This window comes from Semicossyphus pulcher, unplaced genomic scaffold, assembly GCF_022749685.1.
Source record: "Semicossyphus pulcher isolate SPU_LCO1_2020_fin unplaced genomic scaffold, fSemPul1.0.p SCAF_15, whole genome shotgun sequence".
In the NCBI taxonomy this organism is placed as follows: Eukaryota; Metazoa; Chordata; class Actinopteri; order Labriformes; family Labridae; genus Semicossyphus; species Semicossyphus pulcher.
Genome location: NW_027211659.1, coordinates 20,550,214 through 20,573,705, shown reverse-complemented (window position 1 = coordinate 20,573,705; position 23,492 = coordinate 20,550,214). Strand labels below are relative to the sequence as shown.

Sequence of the window (23,492 nt, the reverse complement as noted above, 5' to 3'; positions counted from 1 at the left end):
CACGTTCTGTGACTCTGCATGTGGTCACGCGTCAAAGAAAATAAATATGACAAAAGTGGGAGATTCTAGATTATTACTACATTACTTAGAGCCTGAAGATGCTGACCTTTCTGTGTGCTAAGAACTACAGTAAATCCTCATACAACAACATTTAGCCTTTGACTCATAGATGCTGTTAAAGATTGTGAAACTTTGAGAAAAATATTGATTATTAACAACGAAGGATATTTCAAGTGATATGAGTTTAGTAAAATAAAAGCTGATAAGATAATGGTATGTTTAACATGCTGATTACAAGGTCTGCTTTGACTGTACACAGCAACTGAGGCATTATAAAGTAGGAACATATGTGCTACAGTATTGAAATACTTCTGTGCTTATTTAAGAGCGCTTATCAAGTAGTTTTTAAAATCTGTAATTTTACTTTTACTTAAGCAGGTTTTGTCTGAAATATTGTATCTCCGTTACTGAGTAAAAAACATGTAGGCCTAAATAAAATACGAATAGAATTAAATCATGCCCCGTAAACAACTGCAGTGAGTGATGGGCAGGAGAACAAACTGGCGCTAAATCACAAGGAAGATGGAGATGGACAAGTCAGACAACAGTGGTGCAGACCCAGTGAAACGTTGAATTCTGATACTTTGGTCTTCTTTGGTTCATTTAGGGAAAGACACATAATCCACAATTTATGCCACCTTCAATGGCTGTATTGTTAGAAAAAACTGTTTATGGGATGGTCTGAACTAGAATGACATTATACCTCCCTAAGGGTTTTAAATGTCGTGTGTCGACATGTTTTATTTTGTTATTGCACTTTAATTTGTAAAGATTTTCCTTTAATTCAAAACAACTAGTTTGAGTTTTATATCCCCTTGTCCTCTTTGCACTACACAGGCGAGACCCCCCTCCTGTTGTTAAAAAAGGTAACTAAGTAACTTTCATTTTAAGTACATTTTAAGCAAACTACTTTTTACTTTTACTGGAGTACATTTTTAGACCGGTAATTGTACTTGTACTTCAGTATAATTTCATAAAAGTAATAGTAATCTTACTTGGAAGTAATAGTAGTAGAAGTAGTTCTAAATAGTAATCTTAGAATAGAATAACATAATAGTTCTCTTTCCAGCTCTGGTGGAGGGCACTGTGTGGTTAAGCTAAATAAATTATAGCAGAGAAGGACCAAAAAAAGAATGAGATTTCTTTGTTCTTAGTATGGTTTCCATCCAAACACACAAGCCACCTTAAAGGATCAAAGTATTGCTACTAAAGTTTTACTTTGTATTTTAAGAAATCTAGATCAAATATATCAGACAATCCTTCAAGTAACTTCTACAAAATGAAAAACAGAACAAACAACAATAAGGTACACTGATGAGGTCGGAGGATAACAGAAGGGATAACGGACGTCCATTCAGACGGGCTGCTACTCTATTAAGCAGGTTCACAGCGGGAATGGGACGGGATGGGACACGGTGTACAGGGATGACAAGACAGCTGGGACACAGACACACTACTGTGCAGCTGGGTTGAAATACCTTGGTTCCCTGCCAGTATGCCCAAATTACTGTCACAGCGTGTTTATTCAGCGCTTCTTGTTTTAGACGTCTCAGCTCCATCCGAGCCTGGTGGGATGTGTGGGCGTTAGGTAAGACAGGTTGATGATGTGAGAAGGAAAAGAATCAAGAAGGAAAGTGAAAGAGGAGTGGGGGGAGAAAAAAGAAGTGGCAGTTGTGTGATCAGCAAAAGAAGCAAGATTAAAAAGTGGAAAAGCAGCAATAACATCAAAGTACAGCTTTGTTAAAGAACAGATTTTTTGTAATACTGTTGGGCCCTTAGGCAGGTACACGGCATGAGATGAAAACTCAAGTGATGGGGGTCATACTGTTAAGACTTCAAGAGCAGTTTTTTCCACAGCATGAATAAAAAGCCTGAATCAAACTTATGCTAATGTTCCAGTGAGGTAAACACCTCTCTCTGATATCCTTTTGCACTTTAATGAGTCAGTACCTGGGTGCCGTGCCAGAAGGCTGCGATGGTGGTCACTGCCTCCTCACATCTCTTCTGATATTTCAGCTCTCTCAGGAGTTTGCGAGCCTGATGGAAATATAAGAAGCAAAGATTTTAATGTTTTTTTCTGTCAAGATTTCTGCATGGCTACCTGCTATATTTGATTCTTTACAGAGTGAATTCACAGGGAGGTGCACACCTGCCATCCTCTGGTATAGGACTGCACCACAGTGGTGGCGCTCTTGATTTTCTTGTATTTCTTTTGTTGCTGCAAGATGGAGAAGAAGATGGAGAAGATAGGAAATGAGCCACACTTAAGGAATCATAGTCTGTACATTTATTTTGCTCCGTTTGATTCTGATTGCATTTCCTAAAAGAAGTTTACCGCATATCGGCGATACCATGCTGCCACCACTATCTGACTCTCTTTGAGCAGAAGGAAGTGGCTTCGGCACTTCCAGCCCCGGTAGATCTTCTGAATGAGGGTGGCCAGGTCCTGCAGGCATTGCCTCCTCCTTTCCTCCAAGAAGAAGAGCTGTGAAGAAGAGGAGAGAAATAAGTGCATGTGACAATAATTACCCTTAATGTACTTACATTGTGATGTCAGTTGTTTATGTTGACCTGTATAAACATTACATTTTCTTTCAGCTAGTAAGGTCTCTTTTAAACCTCCTCAATCAGATCTGAGGGAAAGCAAAGTTATAAAAGGAAAAAAATATTCTCCTACTGTGAGATCAATATAAATATATTTTTATCTCAGCAAATATTGATTCAGCGATATCAAGTGCAGAGTCCAATCTATCTGAATCTATACTTTCCTGCTTGGGCTTGGAGCAACACAGTTAAAATGACCTATGTGAATCGACTTATCTGACCAAGAATGTGATGACTACATTTTATTGTCATGCAGTGAGTCAGTGCAATTTGTTAATCAGCAGGCAGAGTATCAAAGGTCTTTTGGTATGACTACTTTGCATACATGGGGGGAAAAACATGAAAAGATTTTCATGTAAATACATTTCTGTTAAGTCACTATCTATCACATAATGATTATGATTGAGCCTACTGTATGGCCCACTGATGAAAGCCTTTGCATTTGCAGTATATAGTATTTTTACAGACTGGGTGTCTGTGGTGACATTTGCAGAAAAAAAAAAATCACAAGCGGCGCCCAGTTAGTGATGCGTTTTCCATCACCCAGCAGTGGTTGGTCTGCCAGAGGGGGTAGGCGGAGCTAAGCGGCTGCTTTTCTGGTCTCTGCAAGTGTTGCAAGTAAACAGTAATCTACTATGGCTGAACAAACAAAGAAAAGATGTCTGGTTAAATTTGGAAGTTTACTCCTGCAATTACCGTTTATCACCATTAGGTGCTGTCAAAGAGAACGAAGCTGAAATCTTTGAGATTGAATCTTTAAGGTAAGGGTTATAGATTTATGTATCCCATGTCATACATAGTGACAGCTGCCATGTCTCATTCGATATTTTCTGACGACACCACCTCCACTGGAGGTGTGGCTGCATTGGAATAACAGCCAAAAGAAATAAAGTCTGGAAACATGGATTAAAAACAACTCAGATGGACTAAGTAGTGATTTCCCCAGCTGTAGATATATATGGCTGATATGTTGATTATAAAGAGAAAGCAATTACAGAAGGAAAATATCCCAGTATGACATCATGTTATTTCAAGCTTTGTTTGCTGGGTGGGGAGAAAGTCCTTTGAAACGCTGCAGGCTTTTTGCAGCTGAAGGGCCTACAAGCACAGAGTAAAGAAGCCTTTTTTCCCATGTAAGATGGGATGCCTAAGTGAAAACATATGTTTTCAGAGCGCTGGATGCATGCTAATTGCTGAAGTGGGGGCTTTAAGTGCAGCCCACCCTGCTTCACAAACATCTTACTGTGAGAAAATAGGGCAGCTGTGCATACTGGATACAACCTTTTAGATATTCAAACACAGCTTGATCTACAGAGTGCACAACAGATGTCAAAACTGGCTAGGAAACATATTTCAGGGAGGCAGTCGTAATTAGGATCTGTGTTTTCTACCGTTCTTGGGTTCCTGATGAAGATCTTGGAGCGGCCATATGCGTACTCTTCTGTGGGAACCTGTAGGTCGGGCATCAGCACCTCCACTCCTTCCCTGTATGAAGCCAGAGGGGTCAGATGGGTCATACAAAGCATACCTGACAGTGACACTTCAAATTGGCCATAAACCATGTAAGAGCAACTTTTAGAAGTAGTGGGAAGATTTTGAACACAGAGAGAACAGACGAGAACAGCATCAAGGATGTAGAGTGTGAGAAACACAGGGAGGGAAAAATTAAAGGAGAAAGAAACAAAACCAGAGAAACATTTGGAGGGAGGGAAGAAACCACACAAAGCACTTAGGGAAGGCTCAACAACAACATACAAATGTGTGGTAGAGCAGTTGAAATAAGTACTTCTACCAAGCTGATATGGATCAAAGGAGACAGATAGGGATACAATGTCTCAACATGTTGTGGTTCAGAGTGGGAATAGGTCACTTCAGCTGAACGTTAAACAACTTTTATGTGACAGAGCTGCTGCTAGTTTCTGAGGGAATATCAAGAGGAGTTTTATGTGGTGTATGAAATGGGTGTGCTGTGTGTAATTATCAAGTACAGAAATAAGGCAAGCAGCAACCACTATTTAACAACTTTTTTGTATAAAAAGATAACAGCCTATTGTTTACATTTGTGTTTGATTATTCATTATGTATAAAAATGTGCAAGTATGCTGGGTAAACTGGGTGTTGGTGAGTTCGGGTGATTTTTTCCCCACTTTGAATCTTTGTTTAGCAAAAGAAAGCCTGAGAAAGCCTTTGAGCCCTATTCAAGCAATAACCTGTTTCACATTCACACAGCTCCACACAAGCACACCTGGGAGCTGCCCAGTACACTGCAGTCTATTAGTGCTGAACACAGTCACTCCAGAGGGAGTAGTCTGAGGTTCAGTGGCTTAGTTAAAGACTCCTGTGAGTGTTTCTCAGTTTCCACACTGACATTTCCTCACAAAGAGACAGATGTGGTTTGGCAACCTTTCAGTGACGAGACCCCTCCCTCTACTCCCCTTACCTACCAAACAATTAGCGACTGCTTTGGAATAAACAAAAGCATTACCTGGCAGGTCCTCTCCAGTGGGGCCAGGTTCGTTTGCAGAGCATTTTGTAGCGTTCCAGACAGGGCTCGTAGGCCTGGCGGAAGGCGTAGCCTGCTCTCCTCACACGCACGTTCTCCATCAGACCCAGGTAGCGAGCCTGATGGCGGACTAGAGAGTCAGTGAAGATGTGGGGTGCCTTCTTGTCGTTGGGCTTGATGCATCTGGGAAGCAAAAAGAGAGGTTTGTTGAAACCACTGTAAGTGATGTAAGGAGCTTTTATTAAAACTCAGATATGGGAAAGATATATTTGTGAGGAACGTATTAGTTACACAGACAGCATATTTTTCTTTTAATTAATCATCCCCAATCTGCTTGTTAATGTGGGACCATTCATCTAAATGCAATCTGAAGAAATGTTGCTACTTTTATTCTAGGTGAGTATTCCTGAATTTATCATTCTGATCAACTTTTTTGAGTTGAGCAGACTTTTATTAATTCACACTATGGTAATAAAGTCATAACTGATGGAAAAGATCTCCTAATTTTGAGTAGAAAAATACATAGAAATTATGAAAAAACTGATCTACGACTTTTATGTCCAGTAAATGTCGCACTTGAGCACCAGCATGAAACCAAAAACAAATGCTCTTGCTACTTTTTCTGCCCGGCCTATTCAGCTGTGTTCTGTAACAGCAATTTTACAGAATTATAACAGAGCAAACAATTGAAATTGGTTGGTAGGCCTATACAGGCTCATCCAGGCAGAATGCACGTTACAGCTTGAGCTGCGATAGACTGCAGCCAGCATTGTACATCTGCGGGCTAACATTAATTATAATTTACTACATGTTGCTACAGCCCCCCGCTAGCATGGTTATTTACAGAGAATGGCCGTGATATAATAACGCTACAGAACACTAAGCAAGCAAGCGTAACATTTAAATAAACAGTGAGTTAGCTATCGTCCTTAATGTTACTCTAGTACGTGTACATGAAAAAGGAATGCGGGGCCACCTCGTCTATGTATACAAAGAGCTGAGAACAACAAATACAGAGGGAGTTTGACTTCACTCTCTTTTTAGGAAGTTATTTTCTGAGGATATACTTAGATAGGACATACTTGATTTTGGATTTATTAATGTGTAAAATGTTGCATATTAATAAGCCTTTAACATGTCAGTACAAGGAGGACAGCAATACTGGTTATAAGAAATTACAGAGGGTTTGCTGGATCGTCCATTCTCCAAGATGTGTTTGGTCAAAACATTCTTTAAAATTTAAACAACGGCACAAACAAAAACACAATCACCAATATCCTGAACTGGCAGGGTAATGACTATTATACTGTATGTATGATATGACATGACTTTACCGGATGTAGTTTGGGTTCTTGGTCTGCAGGTTCTTCATCAGAGTCCCCACTGATGCTTTGAACTGGAATCCAGCAGTTAGTGGTCTTTTCAGGTTGACTTTGGCTGGGTTACCTTCAGGGAACAGCTGCTTGATGAGGCTGTGGGTGGCCTTGTACATGGCCTGTGACAGGTCCCGGTATAACAGGTCATTGTTTTTGTCTACAAAGCCCTCTGTACGGTACAGCACCTTGATATGAGAAGGAAAAACGGATGTTCAAAATGTATTTTCATGATGCAAAGAAGCAAAACTGAAATTTAACTTTGGTACTCTATTTCAGTCTTTTTTTAGTACCTACTCCTATCTGGATAGTGATTTGTGCGTTAACTTTACAGCACTGTATCTTTATCAGTTTATCAGCAAACTCTGTATTATTCTGTACTCAGCCTAATATCCATTACCTTGCCAGCATAGTGCTGGATGCGAAAGCAGCTGTGTGGAAGGCTGTGGTCAGTGAGGAACTTTGAATTCTTGCTGAGGCGACTTTCAAAGTGCTGGTGTTCAGCGCAGATAGTGTTCAGTTTGTCCAGGAAGGTCTCGTCTGTGACTGTCCCCGGCCTCAGGCACTCCTCGTCCAACATAGCTAAGATGCCATTTTGGTGCTGGACAAAGCAAGAATGATAGACAGACATACAGAATGGTAAAAATGATCAATAATTGAGTGTTGCTAAATTAAAGTTATGTTTATTTTCTTTGAATGTGGCTTCAGCTACCCAAATACTTCAAAAATTCTACATAAGCAGTCAGGCTAGGTTGTGGATTCAAGCAGAACTGGTCTGTGTGGTCTCAGAGCTGGGACACTGACTCACATTCTCAATGAGGTCGCAGATAATAGCATTGTTGAAATATTCAATGTTGGTCCACTCGATGCCCTGTAACAAAAGAAATGAAGGTCAAAGGGACAATGGCTTTGCTATCTTATCATCCAGAGCTAACAAGACATTTTCACATCAGCAGGATTCTCATGGAATTAAGTGGTGGAAAGAAAAACACTCAAAACAGGCCTGTGTTACAGTAAGTACCTGGTCGGGTACCTGGAGGAAAAACAGGGAGTTAATCAATGCTGCTCTCACAATGGCTCTCTCCAAGTACTGTAAACTTAAAAGTAGTAAGCTTGAGATGATTCAGACGGAAATGACAATACTGCATGTAAGATACAGTGTTTGCAGTGCCTTCCAATTTCTTTTAACCTTAAACAGTAGTAAAAGTGTAATGTCAAACGAGCCGATGTGAGGTAGCAACAATGATACAACCGTCAGAGCTATGGGTTTTCAAAAGCAGCTAAAAGCAGCTAATATTCACTTGTACACTCGGATTCCTCAGAGTTTGGGACATCCTTTCTTGTTGTAAATTAACATATTCTCCTCCAGGCAACAGTATCCCTTCTTAAGGCTTTTAAAAATCAAAGCTCAATGACTAAATTGAAACACAGACAAAGCATTTCAATGATGTGTGACAGAGAAAAATGTTCTTATCTCTGCTCTAACTAGACAGATTTCATGTTAACGATGAGGAAAATAATGCTTGACAATTTCATGGGTATAAAAGTAAATGACTAAAGAGTGTGGCAATGTATGCATCTTAAATGTCACTTTAACTTTAATACTTGATGAGTTCGACACTGTCAAAAACTGGGACATACGAAGTCTAGCCACATTCATATCACAGGCTCTTTAATTTTAAACAGGGAAGTTTGGCCTAATGAGAACAAATGTTCCAGCGTTGGAATAAAAAAAACACTCACTGCGCTTGGCCCCTTTAAAGTAACAGCTCTGATTCCTTATTTAAGCTTTGATCATTGACTTGAGTGCAGTTTGGAGGATTTATTAAACCGGTCTAAAAGTAAGATCAATCTTCATAGATTGTCATAGATGTCAATGTTGGGTAGATTTTATGTTAAGAAAGGCTTTCTCTTCTGCTGTGTTACAAACACAGCTTTCCAATAGTATGAGTAGGGACAGAGCACAAAGAGAGGAGAGGAAAAGAAAACTTTCTCCATGTCACCCTCTAAAAAAACAACCCTGGGCAACTAATTCACAGCTGCTAATGGGATGGGAACATAGCTTTGGTTGATGTAAGCTACAGATATTTTCAGGGGGAGGGGGGCAAAGAAGGTGTGGCTTAAACTGACGGACGACCGGCCAAATTCCTGATTGGTGGTTCTCCCTCCTTTCTCCAGCGTTGCGGTATTTTCCCATGCAGTATACTGGAGACAGGCCAGGAGTGGAATATCATTGGTGCTGTGAGTAGGGAAGGGGTGTGGGGGTCACCACTGCAGCTCTCACATACATAGAGCTCTGAAAACAAACAGAGCTGGAAGGCCCACAACGGGGAGTGTTTACTCTCGCTGGAATGAGGGATCACTTCCGTCCCCGAGACTCCGCAGAGGGGAGACGGGCAGAGGAGAAACTCAAGAGTGTGATGGACCACAGAAAAGGGGAGAAAGGCATAGATGAAGTAGAAATGCATTGGGGTCAAGGGTAATGCAGATTTAGCCAATAAACAGTGCGAGTGGTTAAACTGACGAGTGACATGACCAGGTTGGGATCATGCTACAGGGGTCTGCCATAATGAACTGTCAACACAACAAATTGAGTGCGGCCATGTGGAAAGATGTTCATGTACTGTTGAGTGTTTCCAAGGCTACAGGCTGGGTTTGATTTATTCAAGAGTCCACTAACAATCTACTCATGTGTTTGTGTATTGCTTGTTAAATGTGTGATTCTGGGATATATACCTCTCTGACATACTCCTCCTGCTCCTCTCGCAGAGTCAACTCGATGAAGATCTGCTGCAGCTTCTCGTTACAGTAGTTGATGATAAACTGCTCAAAGCTGTTGTCCTGTAGGTGCAGCAAGAAGAAGACAATCAGCTCTATGTTACGGTCAGTGAAATTAAAAAAATTTGGACTGCAAAAGTGAAACATGGATCTTAACAAACTCCTATTAGAAAAGACTTGTCAATGTTGTTCATCACACTGACATTTCCAGACATTTATCAATGCTCATTTAAAGGTCTAACTGAATCCTGTTTACCCTGTAAACTTCCCTAAGAATGGTCACCGGTAGACTAACTTTCGCAGGACAACAATGTATATGAGGAACAGAACTAAAAAGGTGCTGTATGGAAACAAATAGTTCGACCAAAGAAGACATTTAAATTCAGTTACAGCGTATTACAGAAGTAAAATCCCAGCTGCCAGTCCCATCTTATCTCAAAAGTCAATGTTAGGACAAATTATTTTTTGCCACTACAGAAACAAGTCCCACGTTTAATGCTCCATCCCATCTTTTCATCTTACTCCTATCTTATCTTTAAGTCCTAACTTAGGCTGTTATTATTGTAATTATACCTCCTGACGAAGTAGATGTTTTGGTGATAGCAGCAAAGGAGAGAAAATAAATTATTTGGAAAAAATTTGGACAAATTGGCGCAACAAATTAAGAAAAAACTGTGAGCTGAGTTGACCGAGGCAGTTACGTCTGTATGCGGTGATCCATGTCGACGGGCTGGTCTTTCCAGTTGGAGTCTATGACGTTCAACCAAATCCAATATCATACACCGCAGCATTCGATAGATTGATATTTTTCACATCATCAGCTGGTTTTAATAATCTCTATACCGTTAAGTTGCGGTTTTCCTCTTCCTGGCCAAAAACCTATTGTAGTCACCTTTCAGTTTAGTTAGTTTAACTGACGTTTTTAGAACACTGTTTACATTTAGGACGATTATATGCTGTCCTAAAGTTAGGACTCACAATTTAGGCTTTCTGAGAGTTAGGACACTTCTGTAATATCAAAATCCTAAATGCCCTTAAGATAAGACCCAAGTCTTAAATATAGTTAGGACCCTTTGTTCTGTAATGGCAGAAGTCCTAAATGCGTGAAAAAAAGTGAGAATAAGATAATATTTCAGACGTAGGATCATCTGAGACAAGAAGCTTTAAGTCTTTATGTCTTAAGTTAGGCTTAAAAATTTAAAAGAGGGCCGTACATCGGAAACAAGCATCATTAATAAGCTTGAATGAACTATAACCTGTAGTTCTCTACTTCTGCTCAGTTATTGCATAAATCATCTCTTTTACAACCATAACTGAGCAAACATGGTATCACTTGCTCACTGTTCAGATTGGTTATACAAGTCTTGCTCTGGTGATGATAAACCCTTATCACAACAAGTTCCAGTAAACTGCCATAGACCTCATTAAACATTGACCGAGTTTGTAACTATGCAAAAGCCTCAGACTTTTTTAATCCTAGCATATCAATTATTACTGTGGCCAATTATGACCATTTAGTGGTTAGTCATGCTTCTGGGCAGAAGGCCTCATTGTATGCCGGGTTAGGTTAACATTCATTTGCAAAGGACACAGCAGTGGTTAGAGCAGCATGTTTAGTCTAAGGGCTCTGAGTGAAGGACACTGCAAGTTTTCTCAGTGAACAGGAAACAGAGCACATGGCCGCAAGGAGATCAGTTATTAATGTCAAGACTCCATTTCCTTTTACTGAGAAACCGAAAGGTTGCCTCCACCCCTACACACACACACACACACACACACGGTGTCTGCTGCCATGTCTATACCCACGTGGCAGCAGACACCAGACTAAGATATAACAGACTTGAACTTTCAACCTAAAATGTTTCAGCTGTGACTGTGCTGTTTTATGAGCAGTGGTTAATAACAACTTGAGGAAATAAAAGTCTTCATACTATGAAGTTCATGGCTCATTTCTCAGGGGTGTTGATTCACAAAGTCCTTGCGTTTTATATTATGCGTTACAAGTCAAAATAAAAAAAAAACTTCCAGTGACAAAAGTGAATTGGACCTAATATTTATAAAAGTTGAACTGGGCTTAACGGTAACAGGGTCTTGACATGACTATAATTGGCATTTCTATATCTCTTTTTTCTTTACAAAATCTTTCCTGTACATGATAGCAGAAATTCGAATTTGAATATTAATAATTCGTTTGTTAAAATCCTCCTAAACTAGCAAAACATCCCAAGGCATCAGCCTAATGCATATCTGTGTGAGGAATAGATCAACATTTTAGGTAATATGCTTATTCCATGTCTCTCAAGAGAGTTAGATCATTGTAGAAGTTAGTTAGGATTAAGCGAACTGGCTAGCTAGCTATTGCATATTTGCATATTGCATAACAACTAGAAGCCAGGAGAAGCAGCTTGTCTGTCTCCATCTATAGCTCACTATTTAACATGTAAAAAAACAGTTTATTTTGTGCAAAACGTATAAAAACCACGTCTTTTGGTTTTACAGGTGGGGTTATGTGGCCCTTTTATTTGGCTAGGTGCAGGAACTCTCCTGTTTTTTTTGTCACCCTCCCAGTGACTATGAGACCACTGAAAGTTGATATTTCCTGCCAAGAAATACTAAATTTTGTTCTCTTGGAACCGTGCCACGTCGCAGTTTACTCATACTAACAGACTTTACACTAAGCCAAGTTAAGCTAAGCTAACTGGCTACTAGCTTTAGCTTACTATTAACTATTCAGACACAAAAGCAAATCTGTCTAACTCTCGGAATTAAAGAGAATAAGTGTAAGTCAAAAATTGTCAACTATTCCTTTAAACTTCTATATTTGTATAACCAGAAACAACAGACATTTAACACAGCAGAACAACAATCAGTTGCCAGTTTATTATCACACTGCTTTAGTTTTAGCTAGCTGCACGTAATAAACTGGCAAAAGAGTGTTAAGTAATCATTCTAATGATGCAAAGGCTTCTTTAGCATCTTTTCAGCTGTTAGGCTATACTGCAGACCAGGAGCCCTAAAACGTCTTAACAAGGAGCTGAATTAAGTTCAGATCACAGCATGCACGCTGGCACAGCAAACACGCCGGTGCTGGTGTTACTTACTCCATCCTGGTGACCCAGACACAAACACAACAGTCAGAGGAGAAGAGGGACTTGTGAGTGAGTGATGTGAACAAGCAGGAATATGAAATGATGGATATGAAAAAGACATGAACATATGGGGGGAAGGAGGATGAAAGTATCAAGTAACAGGGCAAGGCAATGTATTCAATCAGTATTTAGTTCATACAGTGCACTCAAACTCTGTCTTGCTTGTGTATGCATGTGCATAATTAATTACATGCACTTAGATGGTTGTTGTATAATTAACATAATGGAACCACACAACCCATGTTTATGCAGTGCTATGTATTGTTGCTGAGGTATCAAAGAAATACTGTTTACTGTGTCAGCCCGGGACAGGGAAGCCATAGTATGTACATTATGTGTATGATGCATGTGTTCTTACTGTTGCCACCATTTTTCTACTGTGAGATTCTGCTTTTAATGTCGAAATCACCTTGCCACAAAAAATAATTTCACCCCTGGGAGCAATGAAGCATAACTAATCTGATCTGAATGGCATTTTACCAGCCCTCAGTTCTTGTTGATAAGCTTCTCACGGGTACTAAAATGTGCATGCTAGCAACCTGGGGCAAAATCCTTTTAAATTTAATAAAATGTTTGGGTGGTCAGATTTGATCCTTGTGGCTTAACAGAGCAAGAGGAGCGGCTTTGATGTGTTGTATGTCTTACCTCAAATATCTCAAAGCCATAGATGTCGAGCACACCCATGACCTTGTGGCGAGTTTTAGTTTGTGCCTGCAGGAAGACAATATTGTTAATATATAAAATACACAAAGACAATGATGTAATAGTGTAAAGCTAAACTAGGAATGTGGTGTATAAAAAATAAATACTGAATGAATGATAAAATAAACAAAAACATATAGTAAATATTATCAACATTACTTACTTTAATGCTTTCATTGATCCTGGTAACTAGCCAGCTAAACAGACGACTGTAGAGATTTTTGGCAAGCGCGTCTCGGGCATAGTAGGCCTGTAAATAAACACACATTTTGGTTGGAGAAATGACACTGAAGCACTCAACAGACAATGCATGAATCCATTTATACTTGATATTTGCAAATCCAAAATATCCAAGTCCTTCAAAAAATCTCTAAAAGCTAACATCTGTTTTTTCCAGCAGGGTACAAATTGAGCAAAAGAATAACAAACATTCATAAACGTCCGTTGAATCATGAAAACTGTGGCTACAAAGATTCAAGGACACCACCATTACAGGTCAACTCATTGAATCTTTTTTTTTTATTTGGAAAAAAAAGAAGTAACCACAGAGGGCCAAGGTTTTTCAGCAGCCACATCATAAGAACAGCCTAAGTGAACTCACTAACCTCTAAAACATGACCTATATTTCAATATCTAGGAGGAATACAGCCTATCTATTATGGAGAGGTTTTCATGTATCATTGACATGGATGAGAGGCGGCAGCCTGAGGAGCAAGTCAGGAGGAAAAAATGCCCCTTTATCATTTTATGCACTATGAGTGTTCAAGTGCTTTAATATCAGTCAAGTAGGACTCATTTGCTTTGGTATAACAGATTTGGGTTTTTTCCCTGACCTGGGCCACATTCAGGGTAGTCGACACTTTCTCCAGCTTGGCCTCCACTGTACGGTAGCTGAAAGCTCTTTCCAGCACTGACTGTTCGATGCCCAGCAGTTCGCACATCTCCTTCAAATCTGCAACAAAAACAAGCAGGGGGAAAGGATATGATTAACATAATATTTTTTAAACTGCAGCTAAACACATACGGAAGATAAAAGTAATGGTAAAATGTCAACTTATCCTTTAATTTAAGGGTAAGTGAAGGTGAAAAACTGTATGTGTTAATATCTATGGAATATGGAGTAAGGCCCATATGCTATATGCGGGACTAACTAGTAGAAAAGGAACACTGCTAAAGAGTTAAAAATATTTTATTGATACCCCAGGAGGGAAACTTGAATTTTTAACACACATATAGGACATCAAGGTAAAGGCATACACATCTCAGGATTGTTCAAAATAAGCATTATAATCAGATATGAGTATGTTGCAATATGATCGCAGTAAACTGGTGATTTATATGGGAAAAAGGCATTTCGCTGCAAAAGTGGCACTAAGATGGATCATGCCACTGTCACAGAGGGAATATGTAAATGTTACACTTCCCTACAGAGAACAGCTGTGGGAGTGATAACACAAACAGTTCTTGTCATGCAAATCACAAAATACAAATGTGTATTTGGTGAGGATGGCGACAGAAGAGATTAATGCAGCCAAGAGGGGGCAGTGGCTCACCATCAGGCCAATTGTGTGTCAAAAGGTTTTCATGTAAAAATATTCACGTTTTCTTATCAAATAAAAACACAACAAAAAAAGGAATACAATTATTGAACATTTGTCAAACCATAACAAAAACGCCCAGGAAGCTCAGTAGTTTACGACATCATGCTGCCAAATCATTTAAATTAAGGTGAAAGTGTGTCATAAAAGGATCAAAGGTATTTTCATGTCCCTTTGCTTCCTGTTGGTCATCTGCCAGAACCCACCGTTTTTGTCCTTAATGCGGCTCTCGTCTGTGCCGTTACAGCGCGACTCTGGCTTGAACTCAATGTTGCCTAGCTTCAGCACGGCTGCCACCAGCTCCAGCACCGACTGCACCTCATCCTCCATGAAACCCACGATCTGCATGGCATTCTGGGAAGGCAAAAGGGAATGAGTCACCGATCAGTTCGTGTTGGTGAATCTCATTATGAAACACAGACACAGGGTTCCAATGACACTGTCATTACAGACTGAAACATTTATTTTGGCTACATGTCAGCACAGTAACTACTGTTGTTATGACAAGACATTTCACAAGAGGCTATTAATGCTCAATGCAAATGTCTTCTACCAGCAAATCTTTATTATAGACTTCCCTAATTTGTGTAAACTGGAACGAATAAATGAGAGAACTATTATTATTTTCAGATTATTTTCACACTCACACACACAACATTATGCTTCTTATAGGCTGTGCACTGAAGGTCTTCCAAACTTGAAATGTAACTTAGCACTATAGTTAGTACATGTTTAAGTGAAGAAAATGTGGTCATCTTTGAGTATAGAACAGGCAAGGCCATGTGGAGGGACTCATTGTTCAGTGGGAATGTCCTCTTGTGTTTCCTGTGGTGAAACGCAGCTGTGTGGGGAATACTGTGAAAACTCAGTGTGAGAGGTGATGAGAAGCAGGATGTGAGATGCAAGGAAACAAGTCGAGTAGAATGTGACATAACAGACTGCAGAGGCAGTAGCCGAGTAAAGCCTGCTGGAGCACAACTGATAACAATGGAGTCCAGCAGAAATAGGCTGTTATGGACACAACATCCTACCTCTCACTATTAGTTGTAATAACATGTGACTGCATTGTGTAGACATAATTCATGCAGCTGGCCTCCGCCAAAGACATGCTGTTGCCATTGTGCTGCTACAAGTTGAATCATTTTGAACTTTAGTCAAGTGCTACACATGGAATTTCCCGTGTTTTATCTCTGGAAACCCAGTAGTTCAGGTTGTAGTTCACTTTCAAGTTGAGGTCCAGTTTAAAGTTCACTTGGTTTTGCAATAGGTAGGCGAGTCTGGTGTTGATAGTTTACTCAAGAATACTGACTTTTATAATCTACACTGTGAAAGTTAGTCATGTTCAGGAGATAAAGAGAAAGCAGACCGCCTCTACCCTCTGTACAGGGTTTACATTCACTCAATATGATGCAACAAAGGAAAGTCAGTGCTGAACTTCACTGCAGCATGGCATTGCCTGTGATGAGTTTCTTGATTGGTTCTTAATTGTCTGGTTTTCTGTGAGAATCCATTTGTGGTTTAGGACATTAGACAGATTAATTTAACTAGTCCCCCAATTAAGCTGTGGCTATTTTTAAACTTAACTTCGAATATGTCTTAAATAGGGTTAAGTGTAATATTCTTCTGACTATATGGAAATGTGCCACTCACTCTGACTGTCCTGAAGTTCGCCGCATCATCCAGCCCATTGACCACGGCAGAGTCCAGGCTCAGGTAGTTGTACTTGCTGAAGTCCCGATCCAGCTTCAGCTTCTCTGTGACACACAAACCATGTGGTTGCTATTTAAACTACATTTGTTTACGGCAGGTTGGCTAATGGAAAGTTGAGCCCTATTTACATTAAATGCATGTTTAGAAGTGCTAACTCACAGCTGGGAGCTACCCGATAAGAAACATAAGAAAGAAAAAAAAACACAATCTTGCAAAGATGGACACTTCAAGGACCGCCGGAATCCCTTGAAGATACAAAGGTTCAAAAAGGTGACACACATGCCTTAATACAAATTTGTGCAACCTTTGCCACTCCAAACACAATTTCTACAAAGAGTAGTCTCATACTGCAGTGAATATTATTCCGGAAGATCAAATGGCTCTCTTAAAAGCCCCTCTATCTAGTGGCAAAGAAATCTATTCCTCTCATGGGTGCATGTGTCAGATTTCATTAGTGGTTGCATTAGCTACAGCTGAATCAAGCCCCTCTGATGTGCGTGCTCTAGAGTCAATGACCATTATATTGTTCTCCTGTGTTCAGGACATAAAACAATGCCCTCTGTCCACAGAAAAGCAAATAGAAGGAACAGGTTTCCACTGCTGGTCTTTGTTCTCTGAGCTGCTTGTTAGGCAGGAAGATTGGTTCATTAATGCATCAGGCTTGTGTTCGTGCAGCTGCAATCCTGCTGGAAAATATTTATGTAATGTCTTAACATAAAGAATGGCATGCTGGTAACTTGCTCATGCTCATGTTAACCATCTAAGTCCGGTTTCTGACACCCAAATCAAAACGTTGATTCATTGCTTCCTGTAAGCAGAGAGGTGTCTATTCTTGGACCAGAAATAATTTACGGTAAAGTTAATATAGATTTAGTTTATAACAATCCCTCTTTGTGTTTTTTTTTTTGTATTATAAACTTAGATTCCTTAAATGTTCAAAAAATAAAATACTATATTGTTCCTTCCCTTTAGTTCAGATTTCCTGCATGTTTACAACTTACTGAGTGTGTCATCTGAGGCTCCAGACAAAAGCTGATAAAAGACGTGGAAGTTCCTCTCTCCTCTTGGCTGTTTCACCACACGTGATTTCTCCAGCAGATCTAAAAGAGTAAAGAACAACAAAAGGAAACAATGACACATAATGACAAAGTGCTTTCCTAACAGTAGCGTTCAGCGCAAATGTTTCCTGATTGCTTTGGTGTCCTTGGGTAGTGAATATGGGACTGACCTGCTATTATAAGAATAAATCCAACATGTATGAAGCTCAGAGAGGTTTCTAGTTCATAGGATGGTATGAATTCAAGTAGCTATTGTGACCAAGGCAATGATGGTAATTATTTGTGTATAAACACACTACATGAAGTGTACACGGAAGAAACCACACAAGGATAGCAAACGTCAGCCCTTTCTTCTGGGCTGCAGACCAAGTGCAACAGTACCTGATTAAAAGGGGAGCCATCATCTGCTCACCGCATTAGGCTGAGTATGATTTAATTAAAGGCCAACTGCAGAGCTCAGCATCTGAGGCTGCTTGAGATCCTCTTCAGTGCCAGTCTGCCTGGATAATAGCATTCAATTTGTCGGCTTAGAAAACATATTTTACGTTACACTGAAGCGAATATGTCGGGGAAAAAATATCCACATGAACTGCCATTTTACTGTAAGCAGCTCTGTCTTTTTTCTTCATTTGGCTGAAATTTTGACCAATGTTTAGACTTCTCAAACTCTGACTCACCAGTCTGTGGGTGCAGAGAGGACAGGAGTGCCACTTTGCACTGCATCTGTGGATACCGTGCAAACACCTAACTAGAGAGCCCTACACAGAGACCTGGTGGTTTCAGAGTTAGCGGTGGATCACAACGAATGAGAATCTGTGGCACCCACTGGCCACGAATCACATAAGTGCTTCGATAAGAGCCGGCACATCAATAATACAACATCCATGACTGAGTGGCTAGCAGCAGCAATCCAGAGCTGTGCTCAAAGACGAAAAGAGATATTCCACTGCTCAGCCACTTCCTCCATTTCAGCGTCTTACTTAATATTTTTAATATATTTCTTCCCATTTCGTTTCACTTTTAATAGAGTCTCTCAATATCCTTATTCTTAGCGGATTTACGGGACCTTGCACATTGCGTCCAGCCAAATGGTTATGTCATCATATTATTGCTTTTTAAAGCCACAACTTCCCATTTTCTGCCGTAAAGGACCCTGAGAGGCATTTATTGCATGCTCTGTTCTCTCCCTTAGATAAACAGACACATTAAAGCAGCAATGTGGGGACAATATCCTGTTATGTTTTGACTCAAGGCTTTGGCTGATTGGCTGCCAAAAAAAGAAAAAAAATTGGCTTAAACATCTAACCTCAGTTGTACGAAGCTTTGAGTGCTGGAAGGATATACATCTAGGGTTTATAATAAACTGAGAGGTGAAAAGAAATCAATCCCGGCTTGCCCTGCAAGAGCATCCTCATCCATCTGTCTAGCCAGCCAGCCAGCTCTGTCTGAGGCAGTCACATGTCAGTGGCTCTGCTTCACAGACGGCCCCTTGTGTTGGACTAACTGAGGCCAGCAGACAGAGGTTCATCTGTGTCTCGGCCATCAGCTCCTCTCTTTGTTTCTGTGACCTCTGTCCGAGAAGTCGGTGCAGACAAAACAATGTGAACAGAGTCAAGATAAACCCAAAATAGAGAAAACCAAAAGCTGAGGAGACAAAAACCCGAGGGTGAAGAGAAGCGCTTTGTTTAGTGTGATATGAGTATGACATTCGTTTCAGACTACTTTTGAAACTTTTAAGGCCTTTTAGACTGCTTTTGAAACACTTTAAGAATTGTCCTTTTTAAAGAACACTAAAAAAGAGAAGACACATTTACTAATTATATAAAGAAAGAGGGAAAATACCATAGCATAAACCTTTATCGATTTCTTCTTTCATTGTACATTCTCATGTCAATACTACTCACAGTTGCTGATGACTCCACCCAGAGGATCTCCTTTGAAGTCAAACTCAATGTCCATGTACTTCCCCTGTGGATCCAAGTACAACAGTTAGAACTGAAAAGACATAACATAAATATACACTGTACAGTGTATCATGAGTAGTTGAGTTCACAGTGGGGTTCTCTGTACAAACTCCTTCAGGATGCAATACAGCACCAGCGGCCAATCATAAACTGCTAAGAAATAACTGGAGGACTAAAACAAACCATTTGAGGCCCTCCCTCCTCTCTCCTCCTCTCTAAATCTTGGATGTTAGAACATAGAGTCCTGTGTGTTTCATTTTTTTCCCCTTCCTCTGATGTATTAATAGCAGACTGGTCCTCTGAACAGGCCGAACTCTACTGGTGAGTGGGCTCCAGCCAAGCTAAATAATGCGGCTGCAATTAGAAAAGTGAAGTGATGGTTTAATTCATAGGTATCTGATAAACTGATGGAGCTCTGATGAACTGGTTTCTAGTTGGAAGGCCTGAGGTGCTTATCTAGAGGTTTATGCCAAGGTTACCTATATATAAATAGATCAGGGGCATAATCCTTTATAATGCTCCCTGTTACAACTCCAAGCACTGGCATGCATCGTATGAACCGATGTAGCTAGATGATAGAATATAGAGGGAAAAGGGAAAGTACACTGGCAGTTAGCCTGCTAGCTGCTTCTGGCAGGTATAACCAGTTTCCATTAAAACCGTCAGGCATTAAGGCAAAAAAAACCCTTCAGTCTCATGGCTGCAGGACAGTGTGTTGCAATCAGACTTTTGGATGTACTGGAAAATTCTTCAGCAAAACTGGTTCGGGTTTTGAATAATTGGTGGCTACATAAACATTCATGTTAGAAAAATATACATGAACAAAGGCGGTAGTGTGATAGTGGCTGGTGTGATGTAATGCCATGCAATAAGGGAGGAAAATGAAGCAGGCTGCTGCAGCAGTAGCAACAGGCCTCCCTGAAAGTACCATGCCAGAAACTGTGAGAATGCCCTCTCGGGAAACAGAAAACTTAAATGCGCCCGTCTCCTTTCATACTGCCACTGGGATCTTTTTTTCTGGATTTGTGTCGGTCTTACAAAGAACGATACAGACACTGAATCATTCCTATGATGCTATCTCTGTCTTCCATAGAGATTAGTATCAGATTTCTTCAGCTTCCTCATTCTCAAACCACAGTAGTTTGCACCGGTAATCAGAAGAGCAAGCTGTCTGAAGCTCAGCAAATAAACAAGAGCTTTTTTAAAAATAATTGAGAGATGAATAGAATATGAAATGAGTGCAACCATAAAGGAGTGATTTCTCTTTGGATAGGGAAACGCTGAACAGTAAGTGTGCTTGGTGTGCACTGGCATGTGGCCACGCTGCAGCTGATTAACAGCAGCGCAGGTCAGAGGCCTTGCCATGTATGCCGTATAGAGAGAGCATTTACAAAGTCATTTAACATGTGCAAGCGCAATACATCAAGCGAGCAAGGCCTGCTGTAATAGAAGCAGAGCGTGGGCTGGCACAAGGTACACATCCAATATATGCTTGCACATTATAAGAGAAGGGATGTTAGTCCCTGTATCCTTTCATTTTCACTGCTCGAGTGGGTTTGTGCTGTGAATCGTCTACCAACATGCATCACTTACCAAGGACATGTTTCTACAGGAAACATCGGCCGTGACATTTTGTGAGCTTCACACCAGTTTACATGTGCAAACACTAGCAGGCCTTTGCTTAAACCATCAAGCCGTTACAAAGGCTGTTGTGATTCAAAGGAAACAGTTGAGACAGAATCACTGTCATCACAACTGCTCCTGCTTAACCAATTCAAGTAGTGAGAAAAATTATCTACTAAAACATTGTAGATCCTGCTCAATGTTCAATTTAATAAGAGCCAGACTTTTACAGGCACATGAATGAGAAATTCTGTGTGAAGAAATTAAAATACAGAGAGGGACGCTAAAGAAGGGAATTAAGAAATACTCAGGGGCTTATTTTGAAGGCCAGAGAAAACATAGATGAGAGGGCTGAATTGTGCACTAGTTAAAAGAAGTTTGAATGTAAGAATCCAAGCTGTGCAAAATATCTCAATTTTGGCCTTGTTAGGGAAAGAATCATTTATAGAACAACATTATCTGTTTGTCAGTTCTGGAGGAGATACTTACGAATCTGGATGAGTTGTCATTCCTTACTGTTTTGGCATTTCCGAAGGCTGAAAGGGAGGAAAACCATAATTTGACATGATGGAAACACAGCAACCGATGCATAATTTATGCAAATCCATCTAGTATAAAGTTACACTCAATGTCTCAAAGCTTGTTTACAAATATTTCAAACCCGGCAAAATGATCCTTAACATTGTGCCTCACTCCAGCTAGCTGTCAATCATATAAGGGCCGGATGTCAAAGCCATTTGTGCTGATGAAGCCCCATAATTCTGTGTGGATTAGGCAAAGCACCAAGGCTTTCCAGGCTTAGGGACGACTGAACCTTGCTGTCACAACACATTCAAATCAAAGGGGCTTCAATATCTGCCAACATTTTTTTATAACAAATAACAACAAACATGAAGCTTTAAAGTGTTGTCCAGTAAGAATCTAGGTGCATGAGAACGTTAAATGCATCATAAAAACATGTGCATATGTAGGCCATGTGCATACATTTTAGAATGCTAGATTCCAATCCAGAGCCCTCTCAATTCCCTTCTAACCACATTTCTACATTAAAAAGCTATTAATGTGTCAAGCATCAAAGCGCTACTAGCACAAGTGCTTAATTGCTGATAAGAGCTGATTAGTGTTTAATTCTAGCGTTCAGAAAGGAAGAGGAATCAGAGCAGGACATGAAAAGGAATGGATGGTGACAAAGAATGGAACCAATAAAGATTATGAAAGAAAGAGGGAGTCACAGAGAGCAAGTATCAGGCAGACACACTGTGAGGAGCACGATAACTGTGCTCCCCTCTCCCTCCTTTTAGCTTTGGGCCAATTAGATCGGCAGGAGCTAAACTCTTGCAGATGTGCAGCGTTTCTGCAGCGACTCAACCCGGGCACACAGCTTCATCATTCATGGGCATTTCCTGTCCACTGCCCCCAATTAAAATGCAGCTGTTCCTGTGCCAGCGCTGAGCGGTGGGAATGAGACAGTATGTAAGAGTGTGTGTGTGTGTGTGTGTGTGTGTGTGTGTGTGTGTGTGTGTGTGTGTGTGTGTGTGTGTGTGTGTGTGTGTGTATGTGTGTTGTATAGGGGAGAAGTTGAGAAAAAAAAGGGTTTCACAGAATTTATAGGACTCATAAAGTTATTTTGCTTATCACTTAACTTGTCTGTGATGGTACAATTTCCATGTTTATGTTTATTAGTGACTTTGTGCAATATCTAAAAGTTATGTTGTGTAGAGGTTTGACTTATTTTGTTGGATAACTAACTGCATTAGGACATAAAATGTATTTTTCTTGTCAATATGTAACTCAAAATAAAGCAAAAATAGCAAAGATTATCCTTAAAATCCACGAAGAGCTAACCAATACACCCTGGGTGACAAGTACCCGAGAGTGCAAATTAAATCAAATCCAATTTTTGGCAAAAGAAGGTTTTCTTTTCTCAACAGATCCTTTGAATATGTGTTAACAGGCTGACAGCGCTGTCTCGCTGGCGTATCCAGATGTGAACTTCAGACGATCCGGCCCCTGAATTAAGACGCAGCCTGAGTGTGAATGATGCTCACTCACCCTCCAGCACGGGATTGGACTGCAGCAGCTGTTCCTTGACCTTATTCACCTCCTGGCCCTTCCCACACACCGCTGCCACGTATGACATCACCAGCTTACTGGCCTCTGGAACACACACACACATACAGACACACACATAAATATTAAGGTCAATGCGAGACGTGACTGAAGACCAAGTGCCACATGCCCAAAGCTTTTCAACATTTCCCAAAAAAACTCCCCGCTACCTCATCCCCCCTGACACCCATCAGAGCAGGGTGGGGATCACTCATTAGTCTGGGGTACAAAGCAGAGGAGGGGCCCTCATAATGGAGACCC

General features: G+C 40.4%; 1 protein-coding gene across 2 annotated transcripts in view; it reads right to left on the bottom strand.

Annotated features, from left to right (window-relative positions):
* Nucleotides 1-23,492, bottom strand: part of myo1b (myosin IB) — a 66,534-nt gene that overhangs the window by 9,173 nt on the left and 33,869 nt on the right. The window contains exons 5-23 of one of the 2 annotated variants that reach the window (XM_069662794.1): nucleotides 23,175-23,279; nucleotides 21,612-21,658; nucleotides 19,440-19,503; nucleotides 17,479-17,577; nucleotides 16,418-16,521; nucleotides 14,974-15,121; nucleotides 14,003-14,121; nucleotides 13,333-13,419; nucleotides 13,113-13,178; nucleotides 9,277-9,381; nucleotides 7,349-7,411; nucleotides 6,941-7,141; nucleotides 6,502-6,728; nucleotides 5,150-5,350; nucleotides 4,056-4,149; nucleotides 2,396-2,545; nucleotides 2,210-2,278; nucleotides 2,011-2,097; nucleotides 1,539-1,625 (exon numbers count right to left, since the gene is read on the bottom strand). In XM_069662794.1, the coding sequence (XP_069518895.1) occupies nucleotides 1,539-1,625; nucleotides 2,011-2,097; nucleotides 2,210-2,278; nucleotides 2,396-2,545; nucleotides 4,056-4,149; nucleotides 5,150-5,350; nucleotides 6,502-6,728; nucleotides 6,941-7,141; nucleotides 7,349-7,411; nucleotides 9,277-9,381; nucleotides 13,113-13,178; nucleotides 13,333-13,419; nucleotides 14,003-14,121; nucleotides 14,974-15,121; nucleotides 16,418-16,521; nucleotides 17,479-17,577; nucleotides 19,440-19,503; nucleotides 21,612-21,658; nucleotides 23,175-23,279 (2,123 nt within the window). The remainder of the gene's footprint in view (nucleotides 1-1,538; nucleotides 1,626-2,010; nucleotides 2,098-2,209; nucleotides 2,279-2,395; nucleotides 2,546-4,055; nucleotides 4,150-5,149; nucleotides 5,351-6,501; nucleotides 6,729-6,940; nucleotides 7,142-7,348; nucleotides 7,412-9,276; nucleotides 9,382-13,112; nucleotides 13,179-13,332; nucleotides 13,420-14,002; nucleotides 14,122-14,973; nucleotides 15,122-16,417; nucleotides 16,522-17,478; nucleotides 17,578-19,439; nucleotides 19,504-21,611; nucleotides 21,659-23,174; nucleotides 23,280-23,492) is intronic. The other variant, XM_069662795.1, reaches the window with a different exon arrangement.